The 12,758-nt window shown below is 43.9% G+C and overlaps 1 protein-coding gene across 1 annotated transcript in view; it reads left to right on the top strand.

Moving 5' to 3' along the window:
- LOC102387370 (phosphatidylcholine translocator ABCB4-like) overlaps window positions 1-12,758 on the top strand; it is a 102,772-nt gene that overhangs the window by 65,436 nt on the left and 24,578 nt on the right. The window contains 4 exon segments of the mRNA XM_025213365.1: window positions 391-495; window positions 1,165-1,242; window positions 5,058-5,141; window positions 6,049-6,252. Of these exon segments, the coding sequence (XP_025069150.1) occupies window positions 391-495; window positions 1,165-1,242; window positions 5,058-5,141; window positions 6,049-6,252 (471 nt within the window).

Genomic DNA, 12,758 nt, shown 5'->3' with positions numbered 1-12,758 from the left:
CAGGAGAGGATGGTCAGGATAAGAATGGGTCATAACAGTCTCCCCACTCCATTCTGTACCAGGCTGTAAACCTGCTTCAATGTAGGTGGGGGAGCACTTGCTTCATTTTCACAATGGGAACTCCCTTGGAGAAATTCTGCCCGATTCTGAGGTTGTATTTTGGAAAAGTAGTGATGAAGAATTAATTTGGAAAAATCCAGAAGTATTACATGAGATTCCAAAATTCCAAGACAAAGTTGTGTTCCAACATGTAATTTACATTTTATCCCATTAATCATCTTTAGTACATACGCTGACATTGTTCATAAGTTTGTAGGACAACAAAATATAGGAAAAGATTGTATCTCTTAGTTTAATTCAATGAAATAAAATTTTAAAATTCTTTTATAGGTTTATGTAGAAAAAGATGAGACTATTGTTAGAAATACCACCGACATGTATGCATTGATATTTTTAGGATTTGGAATCACTTCTTTTTTTACTTTTTTCCTTCAGGTATGTTTCATTATTTTGGCTGGCTAATCAATGCCTTATCTTCTCAGAATGTTTGTACTTAGCTAAGTATACAATGATGACGCATAGTCCCAAAATTAATTTTACTTACACAGAGCTAGTCTATTGATTGCCTCATACCAAAAAGATGGTGCTACTGATATTCCAAATTATCTCTTTGTATGAAGAAGTAATTAACATAAGTAAAAGTAAAATTAAAATAAGATCAAGGGGTTGCTTCAAACCAAGGGTCAGCAATCTATAGCCAATCCATGGAGCAGCTGGTTCTAGCATGCAATCATGGGGCTTTGGAGCCATTCAGTGGGCAGAGGGTTTGGCAGTGGGGGTTTCTCCCATGCCACAGCAGTAGTGGGGACTTGTCCTGTGCCATGGCAGCAGTCAGGTCCTAGCATCCACCCACTCACCTCTGACCCAACTGGGTCATTCTACCCCACAACCTAAAAAGGTTACTAGTGACTGTTATAAAACCATTTTAGGAAAGGTACTTCCACTAGTTTTTTGATGGTTTGTTTGTTAAAACTAGCTGGGATATATAAATAGGTATCCTTAAAAAACTTAAAATGTGGGATTTTTGGTATTCACTTAAGTGTGTACCTGATAAATATTTTGTATTATTTTGTTGTGTAATAACCATTCTTTCATCTCAAACAGGGTTTCACATTTGGTAAAGCTGGAGAGAACCTTACAATGAGGCTTCGATTCATGGCCTTTAAAGCAATGCTTAGACAGGTAAAAGGGCAGTTTAAAACTGTTTAAGAATGTCTACACAAAGGGTAAGCATTCTTTATTGCGTTAAATCGGTCAGTTTTGGAGTGTAGATTAAGCCTAGCTACATGAACTAAGAGAGAAAAGTGCTCTCTTGGAGTCCAGTTCTGAAGCTCAAATTTGTTTTAAATATGCAGTTATCATCATTGCACTTCCAGATAACTCCACTTGTATCTAAGGTTCCACAATGAATTATTGGTACAAATTATAATATTTGTATCTCTGACTGACCCATTTTACTTATAATAGTGGAGACTGGATAAAGGCCTTTTTAATTATTTTTTAATTTTAATCCCAAGTAGTATAGGAGTAAGTTTGTAACTACAGATGTGTAACACCTATGTTACAGAAGTCACAGTAAAAGTTGGAAATAGTCATAGGGCATTTGTGCAAGCCATGCATTTTCTGTTTTCCTGATGCCTGTAGAATGCTGAACACTCAGTAGCAGCATGTACTGTACTTGCACTGCTGAGCCTGCAACACTATTGAGCAAGCCTCTGTTTGATAGGCAATGAATAGGGGGAAATAAAAACCTTTCCAGAATCTTACCTGGATACATCACATCCTCCATTCAAAGACAACCAGAAATTTGACCTAAATCTGTTGTTGCTGTCATCTGCTGATTTTTCTGAGTCACTTCACTTGCATGTCCTCCTAGCAGCAGTATGGTGATGCAATAGTAGAGTAGATAAGGTGACTTGCTATACATTCAGAAGCATATATATGTTAGTCTTGATTTAGATTTGCACTGAAGGCTTCCACCAGTAGTTCTACTGTAAATGAATATGAGGTCCTTCAACTGGGGAAGACAAAAATAGCTCGAAGTAAAATTAAACACATCGTTCCCCTGTATGCCATTGGCTATAGAAACTGGTCTGTCTTAACCACAATAGCCCAAGACAACACTGGGCACATCTAAATGTGTAATTAAGACACATAAATAAATGCCAGAGCTTATTGCTTGAGAGTTTATTGCTCCTGAGCACTGCATCTTCACGTGTACCTGGGATCGCAGCACGTTGAGCCAGATTAGAGCAGCCCCAGCTGGCAGGGGAACCAGGGGCTTAGTCTGCGAGTCTGGGGCTGCTCCCCCTGGCTCAATGTGCTGGCTGGGGCCTTTATAAAGTGCCTAAATGAGGGTACCTTAGCATGGGCCAAGCCAGCAGGGGCAGCATCTACACATGCACTGCTGCAGAGTAAAAAACTAGGCAGCAGAATAGTACTTGTATTAACTTGTAAATACAAGTACTATCCTGCTGTGGAGTTAATTAGTTTACTCCTAATAGGGGGGCCTGTGTAGACATGTGACATATACTACGCAGCTAATTAGTCTACTGCATAGTAAATGTCTTGTGTAGATGCGCCCACTGGGCATGTCTATATGTGTATTTCCTATGGCAGCAGTTTACTCATGAGTACATTACTCACAAGTAGACACTTCCGGGCAGGTGTCTACACAGGCAGGGAAGTGGCAGCAGAGTTGCTGCTAAAATAGCAGCAAATCTGCTGCTGCTTCCTGGGGCACTGCTGCCACCAGGGGGAGCTCCAGGCTCTGGCTGCAGCTGCCAGCAACTGGCAGCCCTCCTTAAAAGCCAGTCCCACATGCTGCTCTCTGGCCAGCCCCTTCCTTGGCCAAGAGCAGCATGCCTAGCACAGGGGCAGCACACGGCAGGACTCTCCTCGCTGTCTGTGCCTCCCCGCACCATGGTTGCTCCAGCCCTTGACCCTGGCTCCTGCTAGCCACCACACTGGTTCTCCCATGCTGACCACTGCCTGTTCCACAGCCCTCTTGGCCCTCCCAGCTCCCCCAGGCCCAGCGACTGCCTGCCTTCCTGCCGCGCATCGTTCCAAGGTCACAGCTGCTACCCACCTTTCATCTCAACCCCATCAACCTAGCCAGACCCTGGCAAGGATACTGATGACGGGCTCCAGGACACCACTACTGGAGTCATCATCGCCCTTCTGGGCCTCCAGACACGCTGTTTCTGGCCTATTGCGCCAGCCTGGACTGGTGGCCGCACGTCATCCAGCACACCTTGCACAACGTGAAGTGGCTGGAGGCATTCTGGATGACCTAGGCCACCTTTCAGGATCTTCTGGAACAGCTCCAGCTGCACCTGGTGCAGCAGGACACTGCCATGCACCCACCCTTCCCTGTGAACACCTGGCTGGCCCTCGCCCTGCTGAAGCTGGCCATGCCAGCCAGCCTATGGTACATCAACCACTTGTTTGGTGTGGGCAGGCCACCATCAGGGAGGTCATCCTGGAGGTCTTTGGTGTCCTCCAAGATATGCTGAGGGACACCAGGCTTTGTGTGCATGACCCCCTGGCAGTGGTAGTGGGGTTCCATGGCCTGGGATACCCCAGGTGCATCTGGGCCCTACACAGGACCCACTTCCCTGTCACCTGACCGCCCCTATTACAGCTGGAGGGGCTTTTACTCTGTGGTGCTCCAGGTCATCATAGACCATTGCAAGGCCTTCATACACATGAGTGCCAGCTAGGCAGGCAGCACCCACAACACCTGTGTCTTCAGGAACTCTGGCCTGCCAGCCCTGGTACAGAACAGCTGCTTGGTGCCGGACCTGCAGCTGGGCATAGTGATGGTCACACCCCTGCTCATCAGGGACCCTGCCTACCTGCTCCTGCCCTGGCTCATGCAGCCATACACTGGCAACCTGGACCCTGGCCAGGCCCACTTTAACTGGTGCCTGGGTCAGACCTGTGTCCTGGTGGAGTGTGCCTCTGGCCGCCACAAGGGCCACTGGTGCACCTTCATTGCCTGCCTTGAGTTTATCAGGAACAACCTCCCCGGGTCATCATTTCAGCCTGTGTGCTGCATAACATCTGTGAAGCCCAGGGGGTGCTCTTCTGTGAGGCCTGGGGGAGAACACCTGGTGGCAGGCACCACCTGTGGTGGCAGCAATAGTGGTGGCTCACCCCCACCAAGGCAGCAGGAGAGCTGTGCACCTACCAGTGGGGCCAGGGCACTGAGTGCAGGAGGCACTGGCTGACTACCTCCTCCAGCACTCTCTGCTCTAACTCACCTGCACTGCCCCCTGCGGACCCCCAACCCACGCCTCCCCCAGCACCATGTTCTTCTGAGACATGTCTGCAGTGAGCAAGTTTTTATTTCCCTTACATCAACCATAGCCCCCTTCTCCCCTTCCTCCCCAAACAGAGACCCTCTACCACCCAACCAACCTACCAACAATAAAGCACCTTCTTCCCCATGAAAACTATCTAGAGTGTCCTATGTGTGTTGTCCTAGGGTTGGGGGCTGTGCGGTGGGGGCACCTAGGGGCCAGAGCCTGGGGACAGGCAGCCAGTACCCTGGGGCTGTGAATCTGTCATGGCAGGTGCTGGCCTGGACTCCCTGAAAGGCTGGTAGAGGGTACAGCTAGGAAGCTGGGCAGGACAGGCTGCTGCAGGCCTGAAGGGCCCTCCTCGGGGTACAGGAGCTCTGGCAGTAGCTCTGGCAGGCTGCCCATGCTGATGTAGATAGCATGGCTGCAGCAAAGGTCCTGGGGCATGAAGAACTCTTAATGGGACTTGCAACTTAATGCAGTTTATTTTGAGTTGTAACATATAAGGGATATGGAATTTGATTCACTCCAAAAAAATAATAATAAAAAAATGGAACCCTCCATACTATACATTATGTTGTTAAATAACTCAAATTGAAATTATTTATTTTATGCAAACCGAGATTTTATTGTGTGGTATTTGGAACACTAGAACATTTTTTCAGATTCTAAGAAATGTGTTTTGTTTTGTAGGACATCAGCTGGTTTGATGATCCTAAAAACAGTACTGGGGCATTAACAACAAGACTTGCTAATGATGCTTCCCAAGTGAAAGGCGTAAGTGGCATATATTATATTGGCATATAGCAAAGTTACAGTAGAGATTTGATTTGCTAGATGGCAATTCTGATTTTGGTGCCCATTGCAAAATATTCTTATTTATTAAAGAGTTTTGGGTTTCACACCATTGAAGCATATAATAATGCTAGATATTGTGATACATGTTTTCAGTATAACATTCTGGAAGATGTTTCATGGCTGTAGCATTATCACTTTCCTATGCTTTCAATTTTGCTCTGAATCTATTAATCTAAAAACTCTATTTAAAGTTAACTACTTAATCAAACCAGATTTTTATGTAGCATGTGTAGCCATAATTAGTGTTATAATCCAATGAAGTGCCTAAGCATGTGCTTAACTTTAAGACAGTGAATAGTTCTATTACATCAGTAAGTCTACTGACATGCTTAAAGTTAGGCATCTGCTTAACTTAAGTACTGAGCTGTATTGTTTCTTTTATGATAAAAATATCATTAGTTCAGGGTCCCACTTCCTCTCCAAATGAAGCCATTGTATGTTTCAACAGACTTGGCAGAGTTGAAATTATAGTTCTAAATACAAAACTATAAACTACACAAACTCCCTGTTTAAAAACTTTTTTCTCAAAATGCTAAATTACAACTGAAAATCTGGAGTGATCAAAGGGAACCTTGAGGTGGGGGAGAGGTATTACTGCAAACAGCAAAAAATATATATATATATCTAGCCAGTAAAATCATCTTTGAAAGCATGTGGCAAACACTCTCCCTCTAGCAAAATTAAAGCACTTTCAGATGTGCTCTGGAAAATAAGCCTGCACCAGCTTCTAGATCATCTAGATAAGTATTATCCATGTCTAATGTTCATGTTACCTACACAAAAATATTCAATACAGTTGTTTTATTTGGGTTTTGGTTTCTTTTAGGCTACAGGTACCAGACTGGCTTTAATTGCCCAAAACATAGCTAACCTTGGGACTGGAGTTGTTATATCACTGGTGTATGGCTGGCAGTTGACCCTTTTGCTTTTAGCCATTGTGCCAATTATTGCCATCTCAGGAATGATTGAAATGAAAATGTTGTCTGGACATGCAGAGAAGGATAAGAAGAAACTGGAAATTGCAGGAAAGGTGGGTCCAAGGAAGCTTAACTTGCTTAAAGGTACAGTGCTGTCATACAGGACATTGGTAATGGATCAAAAGTATATTGCTTCTAAGGAAAGTCATGCTCCATACTGTTATGTTATTTTTCGTTTACATGTTGCTGTACATGCTAGATAATGGACTTAAAACTAAGAGCATTAGTTGATATAATTTACAGTGTTGTAACACCCATAATGTGCTAAGCAGCTTTGAAGCACATGATTCTTTTATGCTTGTTCTGGGCTTGTCTCCCCTTTCCCTGTTCTTTCACAGCATTTTTCATTTGACCTTCCCTTCTTTATTTTCTAGCACTTCATCCTTTTTGTGTTTGCCTTTCACTTTTCACACTTTCCTCTTTCTTCCTTACTAATGTTTGTGTTGTTTCTATGTTGACTGGTACATGCATCTTCTAACAAACATCATCTAACAAAGAAGCAAAAATGCATCACACTGACAGCATGACTAATACCACTCAATAATCCCTTAGTCTTACTTTTACTCCTTCCTTTTCTGGATGAAAGAGGAAGATACTTAAAGGAAGCATTGAGCTGTTGAAAGGAAAAATTGGAAGAGAAAATTATAACTTCATTCCAAAATGCTTTCAGAGCAGAACAACTGTTCTGTCACTTCCCATTCTCATATACTCTGACAGGTTTGGGTGCCCTAACTTTTCTGCTAAAGCAAAGCTGTGAGCACTTTTGTCATTGTTAATATTTTGTGTCTTTAAGAACTGAAATAGTCTAGATATCTCCTGCCTTTTCTGGGCTCCCTTTCGTATCCTCCTACTGCTGTAGGTGAAGTTGACAAGAAAATAGCTTCATCCACAGAGCATGGGCATATTTATTTACACCTCCTATGCCTCATTTTATACAGACAGTTAATCACAAAGCATTACTCCCCTGTAACAGGGTGGCCTCCGCATCAGGTCTTTGCCAGCCGCCCTGTTCCTGGGGTAACCACCCACTTCACTCACCTGCCATGCCTTGATGGAAAAATAGAGTTGTTACAAAGGTGGGAGGCTATCCATTATTTTCCCTGCTCACAAGGGCCTAATACCCACTCCGACCGCCCCCTACACAGGTCCCATGCCTCACAGATGTTACTCTGATGTTACTTTTGGCCTATGGCCATAGCAAACTGGGCACACCGTTGTAGCTCTTTTCTACAGCCCCAGAGGGCCACTTGCACACTGCTGCTCTCTCGCCAGGGTCCCACTCGCTCCGCTGGGTCTCACCCAGCCTCTTCCATACTGCTCTCTCTCAGGGGCCACACTCATGCCGCCCAGCCTCATCCAGCTTCAGGCTTAGCTCTCCTCACCTCAGTCACCCAACTGACTGCACCAGGGCTATCTCCCACTACCCTCACCTAAGCATTGACTGAGAGCTTATACAAGTGTAGGCCTATTTCACTCCTAGCCCCTCGCCAGGCCACTATGTCCCCACTGGGCTTCCTCACTACTCGCACTCACAGGGCTGCTCTGTTCATCACCCCTCTCACACAGGGTCTGAATCACACTCTCAGGGTATCCTCTGCCACTTGGGTGCATCCCCAGGTCCCTCCTCCAGCCTGAGCTCTGCCTTAGGGCTCCTTAAGCAAGCCCTGGGCTCCCCCTGCTCACTAGAACACCGCCAGGGATGTGGGGCTGGGTATAAGGTGCCCCAACCCACCTTTCACTGGGGTGGAAACTTGCCTAGCATATCCTGGGGGCTCCCATGCCACTAGGAGCCCCACCAGACCACCCTTCCCCAGCAGGGTGCAGTTTTACATCTTACCCAGGACAAGGGGTCACCTCCTCCCCATAGCCCCTACTCTTACCTCCTGACTCTGGCAGAGCAGCCTCTCAACCTGATATTTCCTCCTTCCTTGCTGCAGCAAACTGCAGCCCAGTTTATATCCCTGAGCCAAAATGGCTGCCCCTTGTCAGGCACCTGGCTGCTGCCTGTTTGCTGCTCTTTAAGTGGTAGACACCAAAGGTGCCCTGCCATGTCCCCCCTCTAAAACAATTAGAAAATGCCCTACTGTGTCATCCTTATCAAACGTTTCACATAAGCACAAGAACATATTCTACTTTTTCCTTCAACCAGCAGGATTTTATTGTACATTTCTCTAGTGTTCTTCAGCAAGCTCAGAAACCAAAAAACTTAACATTTCCTGGAATATTGTCTTTTGAGACCTGTCAAAGATATTTTCCTGTCTTCCTGCTAAGGGTATCTTCACTGGATATCTTTTAACAAAAAAACTGAGAAGATTCAAATCCCTTCTTATTAGCTGGTAACCAGGCTTATAGTTACAATAGCTTTTACATGTCACACTTCAGTAACAGCCTCCGTCTAAGGTTTTATCAAAATTTTACAAACCAACAAACTAAGTCCACAATTGCCCTTGAAATAAATTAATATCATCATCATTATACAGAAAAGGAAAAAGGTGCAGAAACCAGACATAGGAATGTAAGACCTATGCTTTAACTACTGGCTTTTATTGTTTCACTTAGGTAGTCCTTTGTTCACAGCAAAGTTGCATACATAGGTAGAAGACAAGATGGTTAGATTATTTTCTGACTTGTGTATTATCAAAAGAATAATGAATTAGGCTCTAAAGGCAGAGTCTTTACCTTGACATTTACAAAGATGTGTATTTCAATCAAATTCTCACCACAGTTGCAACACATAAGACTTTGTTGCTTAAACTTAATGTAAGAATCTAGGTGGTAGCAATAAAGTCATGAAAATGGCTTGGGCAAAAATAGTTCATTCTCTAAAGAGAGTATTTGAATACAGCAAGTTCCCCTTTAAGCATAAGACAAAGAACAAAAATTGGTCCAATATCCCAGACTTGCCTCTTGCGCCTAGTCCTTAGCCTGACACCCCTACCTGTTGATTCCTGGTTTCTGACTTTGACCTGGTACGCTATTTCTTGCTCTTGGCTCTCAAACCATGGCTTGTTATCCTGACTGCCAACCAGGGCCCACACGCCTAGTCATTAAGCCAAGCAGTCTTCACTAGCTTTTCACTAATCATCATCTTTCTTTTGTTTGGTTTGGAAGGTCCCGAATCTTTCAGTTACTAAGCAAACTGAAACATTAAAATAAAGTAGCCAGGTCAGGGGCCAGTCACTTTTGGCTCATGGGCCAAATATAGCTCCTGAAGAGGCTAGGTTGGGCCTGGAAAAGTCTGATCCAAATTGAAGTGGCACGGAGATCAAGCAGCATGCTGCTGCACCAAGTCACCCAGCACTTCCACAGCCCTTTCCTCCACAGCCCTCCCGGATGCTCTCATGCCTACACTTATCCTCAGTAAAGAGGGACCAGGTATCCTCAGCAAGGATAAGCGCAGGGAGCTTGAGCTTTCCAGGGGTGACCAGAATATGCAGCCCATGGAAGGAGGCTGAGTCTTATGCTCTGGCCTTTGGTGAGAAATTTGTCAATTTGAGCTAGATGGTTGAATACTTGTATGCATTTCACAGAGGTAATTTTTTTTGTTTAAATGGTTGGCTAATCCAGAAGCTGTCCAAACCAGTTCCACTGTCTATTCAGAAAGTACAGTTTTGGTGATGTATCAAATTATTTTCTTGTGCATTTCAGTTAATTACATAAGCAAATAATTGGACAGTTCAGCTATAGGGTAACCTTTTTGTCAGCTTCTTTAAGATATAAATTGTAGCTACATTGTTAATAGACAATACAAAAGTCAGCATGTTCCCAGCCTTTTAATAAACCAAACGGTATAAATTAGTGCAGTTTTTATTTAGATTCAGATTTTGACAACCTTTAAGGAATTATTTACACTTATAAAAACTCTAACCAAAATAAGAACCAATCCACAGGTATTTTGATTTGATCCCTGATATTTTAATCTGTTCTCTTCAGTTAAAATGGGGTTCTATTCTGAAAATTTGCCTTCCAAACAGGTACCTTCCAAATGAATAGAGCTGCTCTGCTTATACAGTTGACAAAGACAAGCTTTTAATCCTTTTAATGCTGTAGAAAACTCAGTTAAGTGAGAGTGAACTACATTTCATTCCTTGTTTATCACTTTGCTTACTAAATTCTGATTAGATGGCCAGTTGGTTTCACTTTGTGCAAGCCCAGTGTAAACCATGAATGACACAGGTACCAAAACTATGGAGATAATGAAGCTCCACAGGATTGTAATACTTTACTTTGGTAACAATACATGAGAAAATCCAGCTGGACCCTCATATCCCACATTGAAGTTTTCAAATTAAAAAGTATACATTGTAATTGGTTTAGCTGTAAAGGGAGTACACTTGAACTAGACTATGAACTACATTCAGCGTGGAGCTCCCTGTTTTACATCTCTTTCACAGTAAAACTCTACTTTTGTTAAGATTCACCAGCTTCCTGAAAGAGCTGATATTTTTTCCAGTTTTGAATTTTGGTCATTTTTCACATGGCCCACCACACTTACAAACGTCCAAATCTAGACCTCACAGCTCTCCTGGTAGTTTTATCCTGAGGACATCAGTTTCACTTGAATATTATCACTTCTGGGAATAGTCAGCTGTAGCATAGCTTTAATGAAATGTTAGTATACCATGTTCTTCTGTTGGACAGTATAATATATAGATTCACAAGATGGTGGGTGATGCTGTTTGTGCACTTTACATAGACAACATACAGGTCTTGAAGGACTTTGTTCCACCTTTTATTTTACATGTTAATTTTTCTAGGACTGTTTTGAGTTCAGAATATTCTTAAGGACCAACAAACCATAACAGACAGGGAGGAGGCGGTCTGTTTCATTCATTGTGCATCCAGTGATTACTACAAAAGGCTGCCAAATTTGACTTAACTTTTGAATTAACTCTTGCTGACTTAACTCTCGCTAATTATCTTTTTGTTTTGTTATTTACTTTTCTAATCCTGATCACTTTTGCCTTTCAGGACACACAGTAGCAGGTACTGTACATAGTAAGGAAAAAGAAAAAAATACTTACAAAAAACTTACCAAAAAACCCTTCACTAAAACTTAATTTAGCTATTACTACAGGCTCCTCTATACATGCAGGCAAACGTGCAATGGTATCTAATGTACAATTCACACAATCATGTTCCTGCCATGCCACATGTGCATCAACGCGTGGCAGGTACATGGCATTGCACCACTTCCGGGGCAGTGGCTGCAGGGTGCAGAGCCCAGCCCACAGTGGCAGACCACCTCTGCCCTGTGCACAGATCTGGGGGGCACGTGCCCCCTAGGCTTCTGCTTGTTTGCATGCAGTGGCGGGAGCCCACCCCCCTCCCCGCAGCCCTGGATTAGCTGCCCAGGCTCTGAGCGTCCTATGACCCACCTTACCTGTTGTGGTGGTCAGTGCTGCACACACTGCTGGGCTACTGCAGGCTGTGGCTGCATGTCTGTGTCTGTGCGTGCCCCCCAGCCTGCTGCAGCTACCCGGAGCCCATGCCCAGGCTACCTTGTGGCCCACTGTGCTGCCACTACTGCCCCGCATTTTGGGGGCTAAGCCCCATTAGCCCTGACCTTCCACCACCTATACTTGTCAGCTGCAGGCCTGGCAGCCAGTGGTGTACCCCTGCCCCAGCCTCAGGGGAGCACTTGACTATGTGTTCAATTAATAGTGTGATTAGAACAAACTACAAAGTTATTACACATTTTTTGTGAAATAATTTTTAGCTTATTGCTTGTTTTATTACACCATTTATTGGTTGAACATATACCTGGACTACAACTTAAGGTTAATCATGCCTTAAGTGTAAGGTGTAAAGGGGACCTGTAACACACTTTCTCTTTTGCTATAAGAAATATTGCTATTCATATTCAATAGCTAAAAGTTAATTCCATTGATATAATAATGCCTCTGAGTCAGAGTTTCACAAGCATCACAAGATTCCTAATAGAGATTGTTTGCCTAACTTCTTAGCCATTTTTCAAATAGCTCTCTGCTCCTCCCCCCGCCCCCCCCAATCTATTTTATTTCTTATACCAATAAGGGAAGATTTTCAATCTCAAATCAATGGGAATTAAATGCCAAAATGCAAAGAAAAATCTTCCCCTAAATGTTCAGAAGTGTGTTGATAGTGTTGAAGTGATGTTATAGCTGTGATGGTCCAGAAAGTGAGAGGCAAGAATTTTTGTGGGTGATATCTTTTATTGGACCCACTGCATGTTTGGGATAGATTTAAACATATTTTTTGTACTACAGTACCCTTCCTCAGGTCTCTGAGGGAGAAACAGGCACAAAAGAGCTAAATAGGAGATGGAACAAGGGCTTGTGTAAAACTCCACATGTAAATAAAAACAGGATATGAGAAATTGGTGAATGGAAATTCTGTACAGTTCCCAGTGCAGCTGGGCTCCCCTTTTCCAAACACCCCCACCCCCCAGCACCAGGCTATTTTTAGCCCCCCAGCCTCTTGCTCCCACCACCCACAGACTAACCAGCTCTCCCCTCAACACCCCTCCCCCCCCATCACACAAGCTGCTCCCAGTACTGGTTATAGCAGCATTCGCCAA

This window comes from Alligator sinensis, unplaced genomic scaffold, assembly GCF_000455745.1.
Source record: "Alligator sinensis unplaced genomic scaffold, ASM45574v1 scaffold114_1, whole genome shotgun sequence".
NCBI lineage: Eukaryota > Metazoa > Chordata > Crocodylia > Alligatoridae > Alligator > Alligator sinensis.
Note: the sequence above shows the minus strand (reverse complement) of the source record. Positions and strands in the feature narration are given on the sequence as shown.